At 38.2% G+C, this 23,812-nt stretch overlaps 1 protein-coding gene across 1 annotated transcript; it reads right to left on the bottom strand.

The window, feature by feature from the left end:
* Positions 1 to 3,987: 3,987 nt before the first annotated feature.
* On the bottom strand, positions 3,988 to 20,689 carry MS3_00004530 (uncharacterized protein). Its single transcript, XM_051212461.1, has 6 exons — positions 20,424 to 20,689; positions 20,228 to 20,385; positions 17,175 to 17,379; positions 15,345 to 15,416; positions 7,558 to 7,808; positions 3,988 to 4,841 (listed from the first exon to the last, which is right to left on the bottom strand). Exons 1-6 carry the CDS (start codon positions 20,494 to 20,496, stop codon positions 4,764 to 4,766), a joined length of 837 nt encoding a protein of 278 aa, XP_051072646.1. The 5' UTR covers positions 20,497 to 20,689; the 3' UTR covers positions 3,988 to 4,763.
* Between the last annotated feature and the right edge of the window lie 3,123 nt (positions 20,690 to 23,812).

Here is a 23,812-nt window from a genome sequence, read left to right as displayed (position 1 = left end):
GTCAGTGATAGTCATGTGCTGTCCTCAAAATTAAGGTGTGTATTGTGATTTGATTGTTATCCAGTCATTTGGATGGCATATCTTTCCTTTGACTATGCCTTTAATGGCGTTATAGAAACCTTGAAACCTCATGATTCAAGGTTTATAAAATATTTTTTCATGTTGCTTATCTTAATAGTACCGTTTACCAAACTCACTTAGAGCAATTCCAGGGTTACAGCCAATCCCGAGTCTGGGTAAAGGAAGGGCTTTGGACATAGGGTTAGAAACCCCATCCCATGATACAGAATGTTGATAAGAAAACGCCAACCATAAAAGTCATTCAAATCATTTAAATGCTGTCCTGGAAGCTGAAGGGTTTTCAGATAAGAGTTATGATTGCCTCATAGTGAAGGCCGAGATTCTCTGCACTTCACGAGACTGATTCCAATTCTGAAAACCAGCGCTAAAGGCCAACTAATGCTAGCAGCGAAGATGTTAAAGATCAGCAACATAGGAAGTTGCAGTCCGTCATATATATATATATGCTTGAATCTTATCAATTCATTTGCCTTTGTATTCACTCATTTGCTCACACTAACATTTCTGCTCGAATTCTCTCGGTTTAATAATCTGCCCTGTTTATAAATAAACTGTAATCAACACTTCGTATTGCCTTCTGAAATTTATACACCACTGAGATTCATTAAATAACGGTTGTTAGGGAGATTGATACATGAAGACTTAGGAATTATCTCGAAAATGTGCTCGACCCCGTTTGTTGAGAAACCGCACTGAGGTATGAGGAAAATACTAAAACATGAAACTGACATGGATGTGACGAACGTGAGTGCATCATTGAGAGACTAGCTATAAACTCTATGTTCTGATTTACAGAGTGATGGTAATGCATATTAATTGTAGTAACCGAATGATGTTTAGAAACAATGAATGGTGTAGCATCCAGTTATACATTTAAATAAATAGATAAGATGAACATATTCGTTACCAATCGGTTACTACTGCGGTGTCTAAAATTTGATGAATATATGGACATTGTATTAAGGCATACTAATCAAACAAAGTGAGAGCAGATGTATAATGGAGGTTCAATTTATATTGTTGCTCAAAAAATGCCACAAGTGCGATGAACGAACATTAATTGCATATCGATAACATAGGTTCCCGCTGCCGAAAGTTTGACTTCAAACTTTTGTCTATAATAGCGTTGTCAACTGTTGCCATCTTTAGTGTGGTTGCGACCGTGCCGTTGTCAATATGTAGGAAGTTCGCTCGATTGGTTAGGCTGATGGTTCGTGTGCATACGCATATCGCTAGACCGACATTCATGGACTGTATCATCAATAAATAAGGATATCCAATACATATGTAAAGACGGATTGAAAAAGCAAGGGTAGCATTCTCACAATTGAAGAACATCGAGAACTCAGATCAACAGTCAGCTAATGCCACTTAGAAAATTTAGTACCAATATTAAAACTGTTCTACTGTACGGAGCTAAAACTTGAACTACTACAACTATCAAAAAGATATAAGGAGTTATAAACACCTGTTTACACATAACACACCAGATTCATTGGTCAGATACCATAAGCAATAATCGGCTGTGGGAGAGAACAAACCAGCTTCTATATGAAGAGGAAATCAGAAGCCGCTGGAGTTTGGATAGGTCATACTTTAAGGAAATCACCAAACTTCTTCACGGGCAACGAACTAACTTGAAGTCCTCAAGATGAAGGACAAAAAGGCAGATCAAAAAAATAATAAATTACGCATGGAATCGTAGGCGGACGTCAAAAGAATGGGCAGTGCTTAGTAACAACCTGTTGTGTCCCGATAAGAATAATGAGTGGTAATTTTTTGGGATCTATTTATGAACCAATACTGTGCGTATATTTTTATCGTATAACTATTAATTAACTAAGCTATTCATATTCATGTCTCTCTTATCATAAGCTTTATTTTAACATATGAACCGTTGTTATACGGTTTTCCATTCTTGAATTATTCCCTGTCTATTAATCACTACCTCCCACATTCACAGCCGTATATAGCCAAATTTTGTACAAATGTTATTTTGTATTTTATGCTACTTTGTGGTCTGTTTGATTGGTACATAAACTCAGTATGTTTGAAATATAAGAATTCATATTGCAGAAGGCTGAGACTGATTTTCTGGAACGGCTGAATCGGTTTCCTAGGCACTTCTAGTAACCCCAGGCTAAATCTACACAACTTGAACATGAGAGAAAAGGCGCGAAATGTGCAGAAAACGCTTTATTCCAAAGTTAGTTTATGCACAGAAAATCGAGGGTACTTATAACATTCCAAATGGCTTTGGGCTTCTGGAACCCTACTAAACATGGTAGCAGGATATGTAGTCATCCAATCACAAACGTGACTCCTCACTTTCTAGATGTTTCTGAGAAACCCCTATTCAATGCTGATTGGACAAGATGTTTCCCGGCGTTTTCAGGGCCCCTCTAGGCTTTTTTCCAGAAATATTCTAGGCTTCCCCAACAGTTAACGACATCTCCCATAGGGAATGATAAAGACAAACTGTTAAAAAAGGAGTAACCAAGAAGTCAACTTATTAAGTTCAAAATCCTAGTTGAAATAACAACCATAGTGTTTTAACATTTTACAGTGAGAAAACATTGGAAAACCTGGGAGAAAAATACCAGACATTATGTCAGATCAGTTTTATTCTCTACCGAACCATATGAGGCAGATGAACTAAATTCACAAGATAACCTCAGCAGCTAAACTCAAATAAACACTCTATTAGAATGAAGATGTATGACACGTCACAAGTTTAATACGAGCATCAATTTGAAATCAGTTAATATGATTATATTTAATAAATTCACATGTAAAATAATTCATTGACAATCAAATAAACAACATATTCTATATCTTAACTACCCCTTAAGCAAAAGGATACATTATATCAATTCAAAAACCCCAAAATGCACCAAGAAGTAATTTAGATAGTGATATGACAGTGAAAGGACAAAACCACATTATTTTGCTCATTGTGATTACTGTGTAATATTACTTCCATTTTTAGTGTAATATGATGATTAGTAAGAGTAATATTTATTTTGCTTTCCGGATTTTATATTTTATTCGTTATAACATTTATTTATTTGAGTGTGATGCTTATTCAGGATACGATATTCATTGTATTAAATTAATGTGAACTAGGCTCAACATGATAAGCAGCATGTCATTTGTCATAACCCTTAACTTTTTTCATATATGTGATTTCATCCTAACTAATAATCAAAATGGGTGTATATTCAATATATGAGTGTATTTTCGACTAGGGTCGTCGTGTTTTGGGATTAATAGAGGTACCTGAAAGGAAATGGGGTTAAAGTTGGTCTTACTGACCTGAAAGCGTGACCACAGTGCCCAAGAGACAAATGCTTGAGGCCGGCCACACACCTTTTCATGTCAGCTCCGCACTTGTTAAAACCTTACCGACGAAGATGGATATCCGCGGGATAAGGTGAGGTGTGCATTTTTAGGGCCGACCTTCCCTAACTCCACTCTTCCTTTGAGGGAAACGCCTTACTGACGTCACACCTCTGTACAGTCAGAAGCACAACTTCGCCCTCAGACGTTGGGTTTGTTGCTTATAGTCCTAGCGCTTCCCAACCGACCTGCCTGGTGTAATAGGACCTTGAGGAACGGATGTTCCAGTCCGTATAGCCCGATTGGTTTGTCATGATAGACAAACCCGACCACCACGTCAAGGTAGAAGCAACGGTCGGGTTTCAAGTTAGTAAATCTTTAGTTGCACCAGTCTTCCGTATTCTTACTTTACGTCGTGAGAATTGAAGTGGTTTCATTGTATAAATAATGAAACAACGCGGACATAACAAATAGTTATGAGATTTAAATACTTGACTGTATCTTAACTTCTTATGAAAAAAAGCTGGTTTCTGTCATTATATAATAAGTTATTTTTGAAAATTAATCCTTAATGGAAAACATCAACGTATTCAACTGAAAAATATAAATTTACAATTTATTAGAAGAAAAAAAGAAACTCAACATTGTACTATCAAGTAATTAAATTTATATATATATATATATATATATATATATATATATATATATATATATAATTCCAGCCGAATATACAAAAAATGGAATAGAAAAGTGAGAAATACCCCGAAAAAAATAAGAAGAACGAATAAATTCATATTGTGAAAATTAACATCATTAAAAGTTCAAAGTCAGTCAGTCAGTCAGTAACAACGTAGAACTTCGTACGTACGTACATCAGTTCGAGTTGCCATACCACATTAGCACAGAGATGCAGTTGTCGATTCAAATCCCACAGTGGTAGAGGTAGTAAGAGTATAAAGAGTAATCGGAAAGATTAAGGTTTCGAGATGTTATTTAAAGAGTATAATGTAGTGAAATAAATTTGGGAAGAGAAAAAGAGAGACAAGGAGGAATCAGGAGATTAGAATTTGGGAGAACACAAAGAGTGTATGCACCTGCGCCATTGCAAAGTGAAATGATAAAGTATTGGTAAGTAAAAGAAAAATAAACAAAAATAAATGATCGAGAACAAAAAAACGTAGTTATACTACATAATTCTAATCAATACTTGATTACTTTCATAATAACATGTGGTAACAAATATGGCTGAAAATGTTTTTTTTTTTAAGAAAACAGAACATGAGAAAAGTATTGACTGAATTGTTCTCGATCATTTTTCTTCCATAGAAGAAAATTTTAAAAAATTAGTCAGAATCTGAATGTTGTAGACCAGAAATTTCTTCCTCGGAACCACCAATAGCTCTCCAAATTTTACATGTTATCTATAAAATAAATTGATTAATAAGAAAAAATAATTACAACAAATAATTAAATAGCACAGGTTGAAATCATGAGTCAATTGAAGCTAGACCACCATGGAAAACCTGGAAGCACTGGACGGCCATTTCGTCCCATTATGGGACTCCTCAGCAGTGCGCACCCACGATCCTGTGAAATTTCTAAAAAAAATCTCCACAAAACCCATTCTGATAATAATCAACTGCTCACTAGTGACTGACTTAAAGAGTTCTAGTGAGAAGCCGTTACCAGTGTAGTTCAACCAGGTCTGTTGTGAGATATCAGCTCACTGAAGACAATGGTGTACGGTGGCGCAACTTCGTGGATTGGTTGAAGTTAGACATTGACACCGTTGGATGCTGGCTCAGTGGTTTGGTGGTCAAGTGCTCGCGCGCGAAACCAGTAGGTCCTGGGTCCGAATATCGCGGGGTGTGGGATCGTGGGTGCGCACTGCTGAGGAGTCCCATACTAGGACGAAACGGCCGTCCAATGCTTCCAGGTTTTCCATGGTGGTCTAACTTCAAATGGCTCATGGTTTCAACCTGTGAAATTTCTAAAAAAAATCTCCACAAAACCAATTCTGAAAATAATCAAATAACTAAGTGAAGATAATATCTGCATATTATTTATAAGTAAAGAAAATCTATAATATACATATGATTGTAAAGATTAATATACTATATAAATGGACATGATTCTGATATGCTTTGATGTTATGTTCTCCGATTCGATTTTTAAGTACAATATACACTTACTACTATAAATCGAAAGTTTAAATAAGCAGAAAAGTATAACTGTCAAATCGTTGATACATTTGTCGTTCTAACTCAAATAAGGACATATAGGCTGAGATCTTGACTAGAAGTATAAACAACTACATACTTTAGCATGTCTTATTTGTAATTTCTCACCTATTCTCCAACGTTGAAATGATAGGTAAGCACAGGTGCGTTGACTTATCCAGTCTACTATCTCCGCTTGGAAAAGTAAACTACTTAGGAGTGTGATAAAACTTGTTATAATTTCATAGGATTACCAACTGACTACAATGTGAATCTATCAACGACAATATTATAAACACCTTGATAGATTGTAATAACATCAATGATATATGTGATTCACACATTTTTCAACTACTTTTAAATTTTCCACAAGCGGCAAATTCTTGTCTACTTAAATTTAACAAACAAGTGTAACTATGTATGCAAAAACCTTGAGGAGACTATAGAAAACATAAATTCAACAGTAGCAAGAGAAAATGAAGAATAAAGAGAGAGAAATAGGGAGCTATAGAAAAGTAGATAGGTTATCTAGAATAGTATGACAATAAGATTTTTTAAAAACTGATTCATCTCATTTGACTACCTTTTAATGTGATGTAACTAATTGAAGAACATATGGATCTCACAACAACTGTCTGTCAACCAATATCAAAGTCATAATCTTCAATACGAACGTTAAGACAGTTCCACTATACAGAGCTAAAGCTTGGAGGACTACTACAACCATCATCAAGAAGGTACAAGTATTTATAAATAGTTGTCTACGCAAGATACTCAACATCGATTGGCCGGATACCATCAGCAACAACTTACTGTGGAAGAGAGAACAACCCAGCTTCCAGCTGAAGAAATTAGGAAAAGACGATGGAAATGGATAGGACATACATTATGCAAATCATCAAACTGTATCATGAAGCAAGTCCTAAGTTGGAATCCTGAAGGGAAGCGGAAAAGAGGAAGGCCGAAGAACACATTACGTCGGGAAATAGAAGCAGATATGAAAAGGATCAATAACAACTGGAAAGGATTGCCCAGAACAGGGTTGGATGGAAAATGTTGATGAGCGGTCTATGCTCCTGCACAACGAGAAACAGGTGTAAGTAAGTAATTCATGAAATACAGAATAGTATGCTCGACTTTGAGCTACACTTTATGTACGAGACCAAGTTATACAACTCGTCTGAGTGAACCGAAACAGCTGAAGTTAGGTTCGAGACTGAGACCTAGTAGTTAAAAATCGAGTGCCTTATCCATCCACTAAGCCCCTAAATACCCTGGTACGGCCGAGAGTGGGGAGAGTCAGCTCTACCTCGCAAAATACTCTTTTACAGCGTCTGCCAAGGACGTCCTACTCACTGCCTTCTCGCGGCATTACTGTTAATTACGAAATCGAATGAACGAAAAGCGAATGTCCGGCGCTTTAACCGGGTTGGTGGATACGGAGTTCACCTAAGGGAGTTGGAAAACCTTGATTCCAAACCAATGGTGCACATGGGCTCCAGGATCCTGAAGGAATAAATGGCTTACAAACATATTCCTGACCACCGGCTACCATTGGACTGCATCTCCTCACGTTGCTTCACTGTCTTGTGGACTAGACCTTAAGGTCGAAGGCTCCGGGTGCGATCCCCTGAGAAAATCAACTGCTTCAGTTTGGGCAACCGGGCAGTATCACAACCCACACACAAATCAAGTGACTTGTGTGCCACATATGTATTCCATGCCCATTTGTATCAATATTTATATGCTTTAATAAATAGTAAATAAATAATAAATACCACCAAGCCTTTATTTCATGTCTTAATAGTATACATTTATCGGCTTTCTCTTAAAAATCAATTAAATGTTAATCAAATTTATCTCAAAGGAAACTTGAATGCTTCACAAATCAGTAAAATGATAACAATTTATAACTTACTTTTTCAGCCATATTATATCTATCTGTAGAATTTAATGAAGCTATCTCATTACGTATTATTGGTAACTGTTTGAATAATTCTTCAAATTCACTTTCATTATTTAATGATGAATTGATATATTCATTATTATTATTATTTAAATGGATCTTATTTATATTATTCGATAAATTATTTACTAAATTTAAATGATTTTCATTATTTAAAGATTTATTATTAGTAATTGATTTCGAATGGTTTCGATTATTTTGATCTTTTAATTTAATAGAAAAGAGAAGGAAAAAAAGAGAGGAATTTCGTAAATGTTCTTTTAAAAGACTTTATATATATATATATATTTCAACACATAAATATTGGTAGAAGAGGGCACCAAATATATATGCGCCACACCATATTTGTGTGTGTGTGGGCTGTGATACTGCCCGGGTGCCCAAACTGAAGCAGGTGATTTTCTCAGGGGGCCACACCCCGAGCCTTTGACCTAAAGGCTTGACCCACAAGGCAGTGGAGCATCGTAAGGAGATGCAGTCCTATGGTAGCCGGTGACCAACGATTGGTTCATACGCCATTTGTTCCCGCAGGATACTGGAGCCCATGTGCACCATTGGTTTGGAATCTGGTTAAAGCGCCGGACATTCGCTTTTCGTCCTCTCATTTCCGTAAACAGTAATGCCACGAGAAGACAGTGAGTAGGACTTCTCTGGCAGAGGCTGTATACGCGTGGCCGCGTGAGAGCATTTGGAGAGGGAGGGCGGGCCCACCCCACTCTCGGCCATTCCAGGGCATTTGGGGGCATATATATGCAGTACAATCTGATTATAGTGAAATGGGGGGAAAGGGTTTAAAACCCTTTTATCTTCTCCTATAGAGTTATAAATTAAATATCCATAGTAAATTATCATTTCACTGTATTTATTCCACTTTGAACAATACACTTCTTGTATTTACATTTTTATTATTTTCTATATTATTGTTCAGTTTATTTATTTTACCAAATTTCCCTTAGCTAAATTGACGAGTTTATGTGTGATAGGGGTGGAGAAAATTGAACTGATACTACACTTTTGCCAAGTTCAACAAACATGACAATAAATGATTGACTTTCACTATTATCAATGATACTATTATTTTGATTCCCTTGATTTTCCTACATTATTTACGACTAAGTGCCTTCTCGAGGCGGGGGTGTTGTTTACGAAATTGAAAGGACGAAAAGCGAATGTTCGGCGCTTCAACCGGGTTGGTGGACATGGAGAGTCCACCTATGGGAGTTGGAAAACCTTGATTCCAAACCAATAGTGCACATGGGCTCCAGTACCCTGAGGGAACAAATGGCGTATGAACCAATTATTGGTCACCGGCTACCATTGGACTGCATCTCTTTACCATGCTCCACTGCCTCGTGGATCAGACCTTCAGGTCGAAGGCTTCAGGTGTGGCGCCCTAAGAAAACCACCCGCTTCGGTTTGGGCACCCGAGCAGTATCCCACCCCTCACACATATCAAATGAGATCTGTGTGGTGCATATGTATTTGGTGCCTCCTCGTACCAATATCTATGTGTTAAATAAATAGAACTAACTGACTGAACTAAATTATAAAACTCATCTAAAGAAATGAATATATCTTAGTTAGTTAATTCACAAAGATTTTTTAACTTAAATACCATTTGACATGAAAGATATGTTTCGGTAATGCAATAAAAAGACGAAGATTATCAGAACTATGTAAAAACCAACGTGGACAGGTCAATATCTTAGTTATTATAGTTATTGCCCTATGCAATACAAACATGGTTTGATAAGGTGCCTATTCAACAAGCTTGATTGTATTTGTACAAATGATGCCATTGATGATGATATTGAGTTGATAAATAAAACATTAATGGAAAATGGCTAACCTCTGAAATTCATAAATAGATGGGAAAGTCCATGATACAGTGAGACCTACTATAGCCTTGGTAGGAAAAAGCCTATCTACATCACCCTACCATTCAGAGATTATTTAAATAGCGTTTTATTGAAACAAAAGCTTAAATCAGTCATCAACGAAACGTATTGCGCAGCAAAGGTCACTAACAAAGAAAGAACAAGGTGCATGCTTCATCCAAAACCTAAAAGACATGAAAACGATTGTGTCACATTCTACTGTGTTTACCAATTTAAATGTTTGTGTGGTCACACATACATAGGGAGGAGCAATCGTGATCTCAAAATTAGGGTGTGTGAACATGCACCTAAATGGTTGCAGAAACAAATACAATCAAGTGACCCATTAAGAGTAGATGATAAACATCCATTATCCTCTATCGCTAAACATATAATCGAAACAGGTCATAAGATTGATCTTAACTCGGCTTTTGTGGTGTTGTATAAAAGTGTAAAAGGGTGTATACTAAGGTTTACTGAAGCCGTAGCCATACGAAAATTCAAATCCCCTTTGTGTATTCAAAAACAGCTTGTTCTCACCTTAAACCAACCATGGTAATATTGGCTTATTATTAGTTATTACTCTTATTATTATCATCCTTGTCTCCTCTTACCCCATTTCCAGTCTAGTTGACTTTTTATTTTTTTATACATCAACGTTTTAAACAAGTGTACTATGTGTGATCAGATTGTTCAGAATGTATTACGCTAATATATCATCATATAGTTCTGATAATCTTCGTCTTCTTATTACATTATCGAAATTTATCAGAAGGGACTAATTGCTTGAAATTTATCAAATAATTCACCTTTGAAGTCAATAAATTATATTTTTTTAAGTAAAAAAAGACATCACGAATAGTAATATTTTTTGTGATATGAATTTATTTTACAGATTAGTAAAAATATCAAGTAAATATTTGATAAATACAATGATTCCTTCTATAATAATAAGAATTTGATTTTGTAACTGACATTATTGATTAGTAACTTTAATGAAATTTGAGTCTTGTAGGTATACAGTAGAACTTTAATTTGTACAAAATAAAATTGATGCACCAGTCTTTTGTGATAATAGGATATGATAACTTGAACTGATGTATATAAGTAACAGGTTCTACAATGTGACTAATTGATTGTTTCAACTAATAAATTAACTCCAAGTTTATCTCATTATCTTAGCAATTAACAGTAAACGATAGAAAAACTGGACATATGCATCTTTAAGAGTCAGGAAAGTCAGTCAGACAGTCAGCTACAACGTAGGACCGGGTATATATATGCATCGGTCCAAGTTGCCACATCTTATTAGCACAACAAGATGAACACCGGATTCATAGGAGTCAGTCAGTCAGTCAGTAACAACGTAGAACTTCGTACATACGTACATCAGTTCGAGTTGCCACACCACATTAGCACAGAGATGCAGTTGTCGATTCAAATCTCGTAGTGGTAGAGGTAATAAGAGTATAAGCAGTAATCGGGAAGATTAGGGTTTGGAGATGTTATTTAAAGAATATAATCCAGTGAAATAAATTTGGAGAGAGGGAAAAAGGGACATGAAGAATTCAGAAGATTAGAATTTGGGAGAACACAGAGAGTGGATGCACCTGCGCCATTGCAAACGATTTTGAGCCATGTCATTCAAGGTCTTTAACCATCGGTTGCTATCATCTCGTGGTCCCCAACCAGGTAGTCTACACCTACCAACATGACTCAGTTCACTTGTCAGTGACTTCATGGACTTGTGCCATGTTTTGGTTTGGCCGCCCCTAGCTTTCTTCCAACCTACTCCTATACCACTGAACATAGCACGTCGAGGTAGTCGGTCGTTGGGCATACGTAACACGTGTCCCAGCCATCTCAACTGATGAAGTTTCACTACTTCATCAATTGATTTGCCATCCTTACCTAGTACCCGTTTCCTAACAACTGTGTTACTTACTCGATGGTCCCATGATATACGAGCAATGTTTCGAAGACACCTATGATCGAATACTAGTAACCTACGAATATCCTCTACTCTTACCGGCCATGTTTCACTGCCATAAAGTAGGACGGAACGAACTGCTGAGCAGTAAACACGTCCTTTGGTTGATAGACGGATATCTCGCCTACGCCATAAATGACGCAAGTTGGCAAAAGCTAGTCGAGCCTTCTGTATCCGTGCTGAGATTTCGTCACACACCAAACCACAAGGGCTGATGAGACTTCCAAGATAAGTGAAGCGGTCGACACACTCAACTACTTCACTCCCTATCACTAGTTCGGGTGTCGATGTAACCCAATCCTGAAGCAACATTTTGCATTTTGAGGGAGAGAATCGCATCCCGAACATGTTTGCATTGTTGCTTACAGTGGTCAGAAGACTCTGCATTTTGTCAGCGTCTTCACCAAATAAAACTATGTCATCTGCATATTCTAAGTCAACAAGTGAACCTCCTGGTAGAAGTTCAACCCCTGAAAATTTAGATGAGGAGAGTGTTATCTCTAAAAGTACGTCGACCACAAAGTTGAACAAGAATGGGGAGAGTGGACAGCCCTGACGAACACCACTTGAGGTAATCAATTCCGATGACAGTTCGCCATAAGCTCTCACTCTACCAGTTGTGTTCGAGTAGAGAGCCTTTATAAGGTTAATGTACTTCTTTGGTACTCCTTTCAGTGACAAACACTGCCATAAAACCTCACGATCAACAGAGTCGAATGCCGCCTTAAGGTCGAGAAATACTACGATTGTGGGGCGTCTGAATGTGTGTCTGTGTTCTAGAACCTGACGTAGTGTGAATATCTGATCTATACAACCACGTCCAGGTCGAAAACCGGCCTGGTTTTCTCTAATCTGCTCTTCACGAGCTTTGATTAGGCGTCGAAGTATTATTGAAGCTAATATTTTAGACACTATATTTGTCAAACTGATTCCTCTGTGATTGTCACAAGAGGACTTTTGTCCTTTCTTATAGACTGGCACAATCAGTGATTGAGACCAGTCAGATGGGATTACGTCCAGTTCCCAAATTCTACCTAAGACCTCGGTTAATCTCATTGTTAATACTGGACTACCATCCTTAAAAATCTCAGGAGTAAACCTGTCAGGGCCTGCTGCTCTCCCTCGCTTCAGATTTCTTATGGCTTTTTCAACTTCGTAAAGGGATGGAGGACCTACATTAACTTGCCATTCAGGTTGACTAGAGATCGTGGGAAACCGAAGTGTGGCTGAAGGCCAGTTGAACTGATCCCTAAAGTGTTCTGCCCATCGATCCAATCTCCTGGATTGAGAATGAATAATATGTCCATCTTTCTCTGAGATTGTTTCGCTAACGGTCGGGTTCCTAATTACGGTTTCCTTAACGAGTCTGGACAATTGTCTGCTATTACCTATTGCCGCTGCCTTTTCCATCTCTCTTGCTTTCGCTACCCACCACTGTTCGCGATCATTGCGTAGACTTCTTGTCAGCTTGCGCTTAAGCTGACTCCGCTCTTCATTATGTTCAGAGCCAGGTGGAATGAGTTTCCGAGCATCTATCAGTGCGATAGATGCTGCTGAGATCCAGTGTTGCTCCTTAACCTTCTGGTTTACCTTACTAGCAGATATCACTGCTGTTTCCACAGCTTTTCGGATATCATTCCATGCTGCATCGGGGTGGGCATCACATACATGGCTGCCTAACTGTTTTCCTAGTTGTTCCTGAAATATACTCTTAGCTTGACTATCATTAAGTAGGACCCTAAGAGGTTTACTTGCAGCGTCTTTCCTACGTCCAGTAAGACGCAAGCAAATACGCGCTCGCACTAGAGCATGATCTGAATCCAAGCATGTGCTCCAGAATGAGCGAGTCTTCTATCGAGCCCCTTCATCGGTGTCTGATAGTGATGTGATCTATTTGGGTCCAACGTTGGGACGAATTAGGGGGTCGCCATGTTCAAAGATGTTTTTCCTTATGCTTAAAGTTAGTATTTGCAAGGAACAGGCGGTTATCTGAGCATAGCTGCAACAGACGGTCGCCATTATCTGTTCTTTGAGCCACGACACCATAAGATCCACCTAGGTGTCTTTCCCTATCGCTTAGTTTACCTACTTGAGCATTAAAGTCACCGGCCACTATTACTACATCCGAGCGCTTAGCTTTTCGGAGAAGGTCCGAAAGCTTTCTGTAAAACTCATCTTTGACATCATCTGAGCTGCAGTCAGTGGGAGAATAGGCAGAGACGACGAAGAGGCAACGACGAGTGTCCCTATCTTTCCGGATTCTTACTGTTCCGTTCAGTCGGACAGCGCACAAGCGGCTGTCTACTGGGATCCACTCTAAGAGGGCTAGTTCTGCTCTGGGACTCAATGCTATACCTACGCCGGCGAGGCCACAGGAAGCAGAATCAGGGCTTCCAGATACACGAAGCGTAAATCGAGTCGGTTCTTTATTTTGGCATGGTGAGGTCAAGTGAATGACGCTGCTCGGGTCCTGTATCCGCGTTTCGGAGACGCAGCACACATCGATGGCGCGGGATTCTAAAGTCCTAGCTAATGAAGCCTGCTGTCCTATTTGGCACAGTGTTCGTACATTAAAAGCTCCTATGTGTAGTTTAGAGCGTGGTTTCAGGAGACCAGGAATAGCGTTCCACGTACTCGAATCGTTTGCCCTAGCGGTGCGAGGTGATAAAGAGACGTGAGGAGGGTTAGTCATGGAGATAAGAGAGGTATTAGGAGGTGTAGGAAGGATTTGAATGTGACCAACTTGGTCTCGTGTGCTGTTACGGGTATGAGGGCTGATGTCACTTCCCGGCTGCCCACACCGTGGAAGGGTATTTCTTGAGGAACCTGAAAAGGAAATTGGATTAGTGTTGGTCTTAACGACCTGGGAGCGTGACCGCAGAGCCCAAGGGACAACTGTTTGAGGCCGGTCGCGCACGGCCTTTCTGTGGAAGGTTTTTGACGTGTTAGCTCCGTTCTTCAAAGGCCTTACCGCCGGAGACGGAAATCCGTGAGGTAAGGTGAGGTGTGACATTTTTAGGGTCTACCTTTTCTAACCCTACCCCTCCTTGTGGGAAGGCAGCATCGCTGTCATGCTGGATGTCCGAGGGAATCACCTTACTGCTGTCACACCTCTCTACAGTCAGCAGTACGACTTCACCCTCAGACCTTGAGTTGCTGCTTTTAGTCTTACCGTTCACCAATCGACCTGCCTGGCATGGTAGAACCTACAGGAACATATGTTCCAGCCAATATAGCTCGTTTGGGTGATCACGATAGGCAAGCCCGACCACCGCATCAAGGTAGCAGCTTCGGTCGGGGATTCATAGGAGTGGTTAGGTCAATGGTTGAAATATATAAAAGAAAGATTGAAATAAGGATATAGTATAGGAAGAAAGAATTAGTTCGTAGAAAGAAAGATATGAAGTGATTTTAATCTCTTAGTTTAAGGAAAGACAGGGAGTGTATACACCGACGCCATTGTGATCGATTCTGAGCCATGTCACCAAGAGTCTCCAACCATTGGTTACGATAGTCACGCGGACACCAACCAAGTAGTCTGCATCTACCAACATGGCTCAGACTAGAAGTTAGTGTCCTCAAGCACTGATGCCACGTTTTGGTTTGGCCGCCCCTTATTTTCTTCCAACCATCTCTAACACCGGTTAGCATTGCACGTCGTGGTAATCGGTGTTTGGGCATACGTAACACATGGCCCAACCATCTCAGTCGATGAAGATTCACAACCTCATCAACTGATTTACCATCAAGAGAGCGGGTAAATAAGTATAAGTAGTCAGGTGAATAAGTCAAAAGAAATCTATGACCAAATTATTTTCTTTACTATCATCATGCAAAAGAAATTCCTGATAATAACAATAGTACTTATATACCTTTAGGCTTCATATTTGGCCAGATATGTGTTTCCAATATAGATATTATTCGTTTTACTCCAAATTCTTCGCCTGAAAACGAAAGTCCCCAAAAATCATTTATTGTAATATACAACTACTAGTTCCAAAAACAGATATTTTGCTAAACGGTGGATTACTTGCAAAAGTATGAGTTATTAAAAATGAAAATAGTCAGACCAATTTACCGAATGCTTAGTAAGCTTTTCTGCGACTATGGCAACGACATCTATTGCATCAAACATACAAAGCCAAATCTTAATAACAATCATGCTTGAACATACAAAATTATCTAGACAAATTCTATCATTCAATAATGATATTTAACAGGTCAGGGGCTGTTGAAATTACAATAGTCAGTTATTAATCAACTGATTTCCTAAAACGAAATGTAAGGTATGCTACTATATTTTCAAATCCGTTTAGACCCATTCTAAGGTTACTCCCGGTCCTAGGTCCGGGTAAACAAGGGTTGGGCACGGGTTTAGCAACCCCATCCCATAGAGAAGAACCTTGCTAAAAAAACGAACTGTATGATCAATGATATCGACCTTTATAATTCCTGTTCAACTACATTATTTACATACTGATGATGGCGACTTTATTTAACTTCAATTTTATTGGAGTTGACCTTTTATTTTCTGCTAAGTAGTTACCAATACATAGATAATATAAATTCGTTAGGCAGAGACAGTGACAAAATAAACTTCCTCAGAGTACCATGAGTAAAAATCGAAAAAAGATGGTATTGCAGAACTGACATGTGATGGCAGTTTGTTTAGAGACGAACAGTGATGTGATTGTGCGAATATTAGTTAACTCGGTTAATAAATAGTATCAGGCCTGACTGACTACTTACTAACAAAATATCGCGACCACTAAATAAATCTAGCTTGGCACCCGCCAACTTATACCACCAATAGTACTAGTCCAACCATCCAATTATCAAGAGGTGAGTACAATGTAAAGAAGTGAGCTCTTTTCTACACCATGGCTGTGAAATAAAACTGCTGATTGAGATAAGTATACTAAGACAGTAAATATACAACAAATATTTTCGTGACACCAATCGCGTTTAATGGAACCATAAAATAATTAGTGTTCATCTAGATTCAAATTCTAGGAAATAAGGACATGGTAGTTGTTTAATTCGTGTACCTGTGCTGATCGAAGTGAGTGAGTCCGATACTCTATTTATTTTATCCCAGACTATACTGACTTGTAACGCTGGTTTGAGTACGAGTATGCTGAAAAATTTAAGAGCAGTCACATAAACACACACTATCCATTGAAGTTATTGACTGTTGGTTCTAGTTGTACAGGGAGATCCAGGCTTTACCATAACCAATCATTAGGGATGTTAGGTGATTTAAATCAGCCCCAATGGTGCAAATGCGTTCATTTCTTATCTTCAACTAAAACTCAAACTTCGTGTTATTCATAATTTCATTCATTTTTCGATCTTTTTCCTTCTGTCCTTTAGCTTTCCACTGTTATTACTGCTATTACCTCTACACCTTTCCATTTTTATCGTATCGCTTTGTATTTTCTGTTCTGATGAGAAGTGTAATAAGGAGAAGCGATAAACATTTATATTGGGTCATACTTTGTTTACGTCGGCTTTGGTGAGTTGGTTTACGGAGAAATCATATTTCTAGAAAGACCCACTGAAAAGAACAAAACATACCACTAACCCTAACAATCCAATTGCTAAAACTGAAAATAAATGTAATAAGGATAGACGATCCTCAGAGGAGATAATCGACACATTAACAAGACTTCAAAAGGCCAATAAACAAAAATACCCAGTACCTTCTTCAATAGTATCTTCATTTGGCGAAATCTCAACTAGCTCAAACTCATGATCCAGAATAATGCGTGTCATAACCGAAAAAGCATCTGGCTCAGAAGAAAACAAAATAGACGGATTAACAGTATGACACACTAGCATCCGTATGGATACGTCATGACTAATAGCCAAGCCCATCAGTTTAAGAGCATCATTCCAACTAGACACCTTAAGGAGAAAATGGATATGAACAAACAGGAAATATATTGACGTAGAGAGAACGAATTCACGAAAAATCAGAAGAAACAAGACGCTAGTCGTGATTAACAGGTTTAATGACACAACTGCATAACAAATGTGATAATGACTATGTGGATAAAAAACACGTGAAGCAGCGAATCGCAAAACGTCAAATGTACACTAACGTATTTACAGCAAGATCAACAACCCAATGTTTGCCCTAGCATGGGAAGGCATATTTGATAAGCCCCAACTTAGAACGAAGCAAATGGATAGGGTTGATTCGTCTGCAATTATTAACTGGCTTTGATCATTGATGAAATAATTTCTCAAACTATTCATTAAACATTATCTAATGAAACAATATTATTTTGATTTTACTTTTCTTAAGTGATACTTCATCTATTTGCTATCCCATAAATTTGGTAAATGGAAGTAATGAAATGATGCACCACATTTTTTGTCAATTTTCATTATTGCCCGAAACAACGCGGATTGGTGTATAATTTCAATTTCCTCCCTTTTTTAACCAGTCTTTGGTAATGAGCTAAAATGATGGAACCAGATTAAGTTGTATTTTTATATTTCTGCAAAATAAGAGTACTAAATGTACAAGCGATAAATGTAAGTCAAGTGCCTTTTGTTTTACAAAGTAATAATGTAAAGCGAAATGAGTCTTTCTACATAGGACTAAGGACTCTGGAAATATTTAGCCTGTTATTAAGGTAGTAAAGTGGCGTTACACTAAAGAATCGTGAACTCAGATGAATATTGTTTATTATCCTAATTTTGGGAGAATTGTTCTAAATATCCAAGGTTAAAGTACACTGCATAGTGGAACCGGAATCATGATTTCAAAAAGTGAGCTGATAATCTCTCCATTAAACACTATTACCTGCTACTGGTAAGTAGAAAATAGTAAAGCGCTTACAGAATAAAAACTGGTGATGCATCTCTACAAGTTTACAAGGTACATAACACTACTGCATATACTTAGTACTCGCTTTCAATTTAGAGAGATTCATGGTTTTAACAGTGCGAACTCATCGTTCTTTTTGTCCTTCCAATCCAGCATCCTTTAATATTTCCAACCACAATACTCTTCTCTCACTAACCAAGAAAACAAAAGAGCGGAAATAGAGGTGAAATTTTAAACAAAGTACTGAAGAAATGCTTTCAGGACAGTGTGAATATGGGCGACAATGCATCAAATTCCTTTTCGCCTCTGCCCGAGGTAAATAGTAGGAATTTTCATCTGATTTTCCCATTGAGTGGAAATATCTCGAAGGTAACACTTCCACTTTTCCCAAATCGTCCACTTTTCTCCAATATTAACACCGAATTGTCTACATTTCCCCCAAATTCGAGTGACCTTATAGTTTCCTCTAATTGTCGTGCTTCGATTTGGGCACCCGGGCAGTATCCCGGCCCTCACAAAATCGAGTGATTTATGTGGCGCAAATCCATTTGGTGCCTCCTTGTACCAATGTTTATGTGTTTAAATAAATAAATATGTCCAAGACCAATTCTTTTAAGAGCACAGTCCAGTATTACTATATCATTTGTTTTAAAATTAATGCGTCTATTCCCAGATTAATGTACAGATACTCCGAAACATTTCAGAGTTGAACATAATCAAAAGGAAATATGGGGGCACTCGAATTTCAGTTATATAGCAAGTCGCAAACAATGATATCCGGTATCAATGTAATGCGACAGATGATATTACTATGAAGAACACCAGTCAAAAACCTCGGCTGGAGGTTAGCTAGCTTACAGTTACCTTTATAGATTGAAGAGTTGGAAGTCTTAGATGCATATCTCCAGCAAAAAGGTAAATTTGCAAGTAAACTGACTAAGTTTACTGCTTGTTTACTACGTAGATGGCGATGAAAACTAGGCCGACGGATAATCATTCGAAAGCCTCAATCATACCAATTTTACCCTACCTAATAAAACCCGATTAGGCAATAAACTTCGCATTGATGGGGACGACCACAAAATTGAGTATTTTATAGTTTCGATTCTACAGCAGTATAATAGGTAATACTATATTTGTCTCTTATATGCAAGGTCCCTTAACATCTAAATTATTATTGTACAATGTTAATGAAAAAGTTGAGTGTCACCACTTAATTAGATGTAGCAAGTAGGCGTTAGTATCCACTAGTGTTTCGTTTAAACAAGAGGTTTCTTTGAAAGAAAAACAAACCTTGTACTAACTACCTTTTTTAGATTATGGTTGAAGATAACTCCGTCAGTCACAATAACGAAGTTTTACTGTCACATGAGCGTAAATATAATTGGCAACTACGCGTGCTTCATAGAAATCACGCTTCTGAATAATGTCAAGTGCGCAAAAATTTGTGGTAATCTTTACGGTTAACCCTAAAGAATTGAAGGTGAATTTCCTGGACGGAGCCAGAAAGGATTGCCCAGGACAGGGTTGGATGGAGAATGCTGGTGAGCAGCCTATGCTCCTTCACGAGGAGTAACAGGCGTAAGTAAGTAAGTAAGTAAGTAAGTAAGTAAGTTCTTGAATAGACAAGACATGGGAAGAAGGTTCACCAATTTACACGGAAACTTAACTACCCGATGTGTTAATTGTCGAGAAAAGTAGATAATTTGAAAACGGTAAGTATCAACTCCGTACTATTTACCTCGGACAGAGGCAAAAGAAAATTTGATGCATTGTCGCCTATATCTACACTGACCTCTCTGGAAGAAATTCTTCAGTATTTTCAAACAGTTCGTCTTTATTTTATCTTCACAATCTGCTTGGAATGTGTTATTGTTAATCATTAAAATAAGACAGTATGAGTAACTGTATCCTTACCTTATCCCCAGAAAAACAAATGATAACCCCGTGAACATTGAGAAACTCTGGTGACTTGCTAAGAGCACATAATTTGTCTACGGATCGAATAATTATATCAGCTGAGTAGTATTTGCAATCGATTTTGAGCTCATACTTCGAATCACATATTTTAAGCACTTGAATTTGTCAAATTAGATTGGAATTTGTAACGTACAGTTGTCAAGCAATGTTCTCAAGTCACAGCCACTTTCCGAAACATCAATATATACGATCTCAGGTAAAGCCATCGAACGACCTTGAAATCTTCATATTATGCGTCGATGGTGACCAAACGCCAAACTCAAATAGTTCAGATTGTTTAAATGTTTGTGGATGGAATGAAAGCTTTCGCTTAATAGACTTCTGTGTCTAGTGGTAGTGGATCACCTTTAGACAGAAACCAAGGCATATTTATTGCTGAACGAATTCGGTACGTCATAATGAATTATTGTACTGAAACCTAAGGAATATGTCCGGTTTCCTACTGAAGGACGCCTGGGATATCACTTGAACTGCCTAATCCGGCAGCAAACTCCAGCATTCGACTACTTCCACGGAGCGGAAAGCGTGCCTACAGTCTGTTCTGCTACGTTGTGTCTCCAGCTTCGGGTCTTACCCCTTTAGTTTGTGTCGGGACTGAGATTAAGTGGGTATTTAAGACGATGACTGGGAGCTCTTAGGACACAATGAGTCGTCTCCAGGTCACCTACGAGACTTTAACACTGCAATGGATAAAGGCCTGGAGATTTGAAGCCTTTTATGTAAGGCTCGAATTTGAGTTCCCGAACTGATTTCGTGACCCACCTATGAATTAGTTCCAATTCATCCTCATACTTTTGGAGTGACGGAAGAAACACTATGTTTCCACGCAGTTAAAGATTAAGTGGAAAGTTCTGTCGTCGAACTGGCCAAAAATGCACTTCGACATGACTAGTTCAAGATTTGCTGGAAAGACATTTTTGCCGTAGTTAGTATAAGGCTTCAGATCATAGGGTACCAACACTCTCAAGTCTTGTTCAACTTGAGATACTTCCAGAGAGTAATTACTTGAGTTTTATGCGTAGTCTGCTACATGTCTTACATGGACTACTTTGTACTTTGAAGTGTTAAGTGTAAGTCCTTTGTTATCTACCTAACTGTGAAGTCGAGTCAGGTTTTCCTTACGTTATTCGCCCTCGTTGCAAACATCTCTCGAAAGTTTCACGTCATCAGCGAGACGTAACAAATAAGATAGTACTTGCTGAGTAAGGCTAATTATGCAAGTTAAGAAAATAAAAGGTTAACGCTACTTTCATCCCTTTCCAATTGTCCCTAAATAGTAGTTTCTTCTTTGAATAAATCTTGTAAGGTTCGAAACCCGCTTCTGAAAGCACTCTTGAAGTGTTTGAGTGTGACAGTATGTCAGAGGAAGACTGTATTGAACCTTTGTAATGCTGTTTCCTCAGTTGTCCAGTGCTTTTTTGTCTTCAGACTCAGCTAATCAACCACAAGCTGGTGATGTGAAACACAAATGACAATGTTTTCGAGAATATTCTTAATGAAGAATGCTGAGATGATATTTTAGTTCTGGAACAAAAGCGTGCTCCTAGAATTTCAAACTTCTTCAATATTAAATTCACCACGCGCTTCTCGAACACTTTCGAAACACTCCGCTAAACTGACTATCCCTTAGTAGTTCGAAACCGATATAGGAGATCACACGAATAAGGTAATAAGTAAAATAATTTGTTATCAATTCACAGTATGTTTTGGAAACACACTCTTCATTAAACATTTCGAAAACCATTTCTTTTGACTGATCCTAAGGCGGAGGGACAGAGGGGGAAGAGAGCATATTTTATGCCACTCAAACTGCTATTCCTTATTTAAGTGCCCACGCGTAATAATATCTTTCCTTTTGATGGTCGCTTCTTTGGTAGTCTCCCTTATTTAGTAGTCGCCATTTTTCTCGCGCTTTTTTGAACGGATATTCCATAACAGAGGGCCCATTCCATATGTGGTTTTACGATTCCTACCTAAAATACACAAGCATATGAAGCATAGACGCTCAGTACAACGTTGAATTTTCATGACCGAGTCTACAGACTTGAATATAACTTTCCATATGAGCTTTGTCATCACTAACCGTGTGTTGTGATAATCAGTGTGTGCCAATTATCAATGCGTTCTCAATAAACATTCCAGATAGTGTAATATAATATTATTCTGTGAGTACATTTTAAAGTGAACAGTTGACGCTGTATAACACTTCAACTGAGATCACGTGCCCAGAGACTCTTAAAAATATCCATTGATACAGATATCCCACCATGGTAGATAAAAACTGCAAGTTCATCCGGTATGTAGTCCCACCACCTTTTCCCCCTCGAAAAATCACAAAGACCAAGGTAGACAAACAGTCAGTACAGAGAAGAGAAAAGACCCTCACCAACCCAGGAAAAATCTCGACATGTATTCACAAACAAAGTGCCTATTTCAAAGATAGTCCATAAGCCTAATGCCGTCACACACTGATAAGGAAATAACTTCTCCAGTCGAATTACCAAGGCCAAGTATAGTGACGTTAGGCTAGGAGTGGCACCTGTAGTGTGGCGTCGAGTTACGTTTGCCTATGATCACCACTACAGGAAGACTACGTGCCAGTTAGACGATAAGATCCCCCGTAGGCCAAATATAAGAAGGCAGTTGGTAGCTGTAGTCGAGATATAGTTGTTGGCGATCTCGTGGTATCGAAAGAATGTCGAGATCGTGCCCGGTTACAAGTGTGGTTACTGAGCGTAACGGAATTCGTGCAAGGTCACAATCAACGGAAGAATTTATTTTCATGGTACAGTTAAACAAACACGTACAGTAAAACAATCCTTGGTACAATTGGTTATAATAATAATTGTTTCCATTACACTAATCGCGCTCTGTTGATAAAAGTAGGTCACAACACACCCGTGACACTGGACGACAAACAAGCATAGAAACCCATCTCACAAACAATCTGATCACCTAAATACCACTATATTCTCCTCAAAAACTGTAAAAAGAAGGCAGGGCACACCCCAGTCGCTGTCTAGTGACTGCTGTTAAAAATTTAAACTTACGAGCAATAAAAGTGATTACGTTCGAAATTTAGAAGAATATTAAAAAAACGAACTTTCCTAATTACCGTAAATCTTGAGATTGGTACATTCAGCAGCATTTCAGTTTGGTTTTTACCTCAAGGAACTGCGCTGTTCCTGGAAGAGTGTGAAAAAATATATTTGATACGGAGATCCACTACGGTGCTTTTCATGATACTCCATATCGATCCTCCCACTAAACAATCTTTGACCTATTTTCTAACTGTTCCGTGAACTTTTCAATAAAATAAACTCCGGCACAACTGATATCAAATCCTATATCATCATAAACCTTCTGCAACTGAGTTCTGAAAAGAGGATCTCCTGATACAACTTAGTTGTCTCAAGATAGCCCATACAATTTCAAAAAACAAGTGTCTTTATTTCCCATTGCTAAGGAATATCGAGGCAGGATGAAAAGGCTGTTTTGTACTGTCGTTCTACATCCATCACA

The sequence above is a fragment of the Schistosoma haematobium genome, chromosome ZW (assembly GCF_000699445.3).
Source record: "Schistosoma haematobium chromosome ZW, whole genome shotgun sequence".
NCBI classification, from domain to species: domain Eukaryota; kingdom Metazoa; phylum Platyhelminthes; class Trematoda; order Strigeidida; family Schistosomatidae; genus Schistosoma; species Schistosoma haematobium.
Note: the sequence above shows the minus strand (reverse complement) of the source record. Positions and strands in the feature narration are given on the sequence as shown.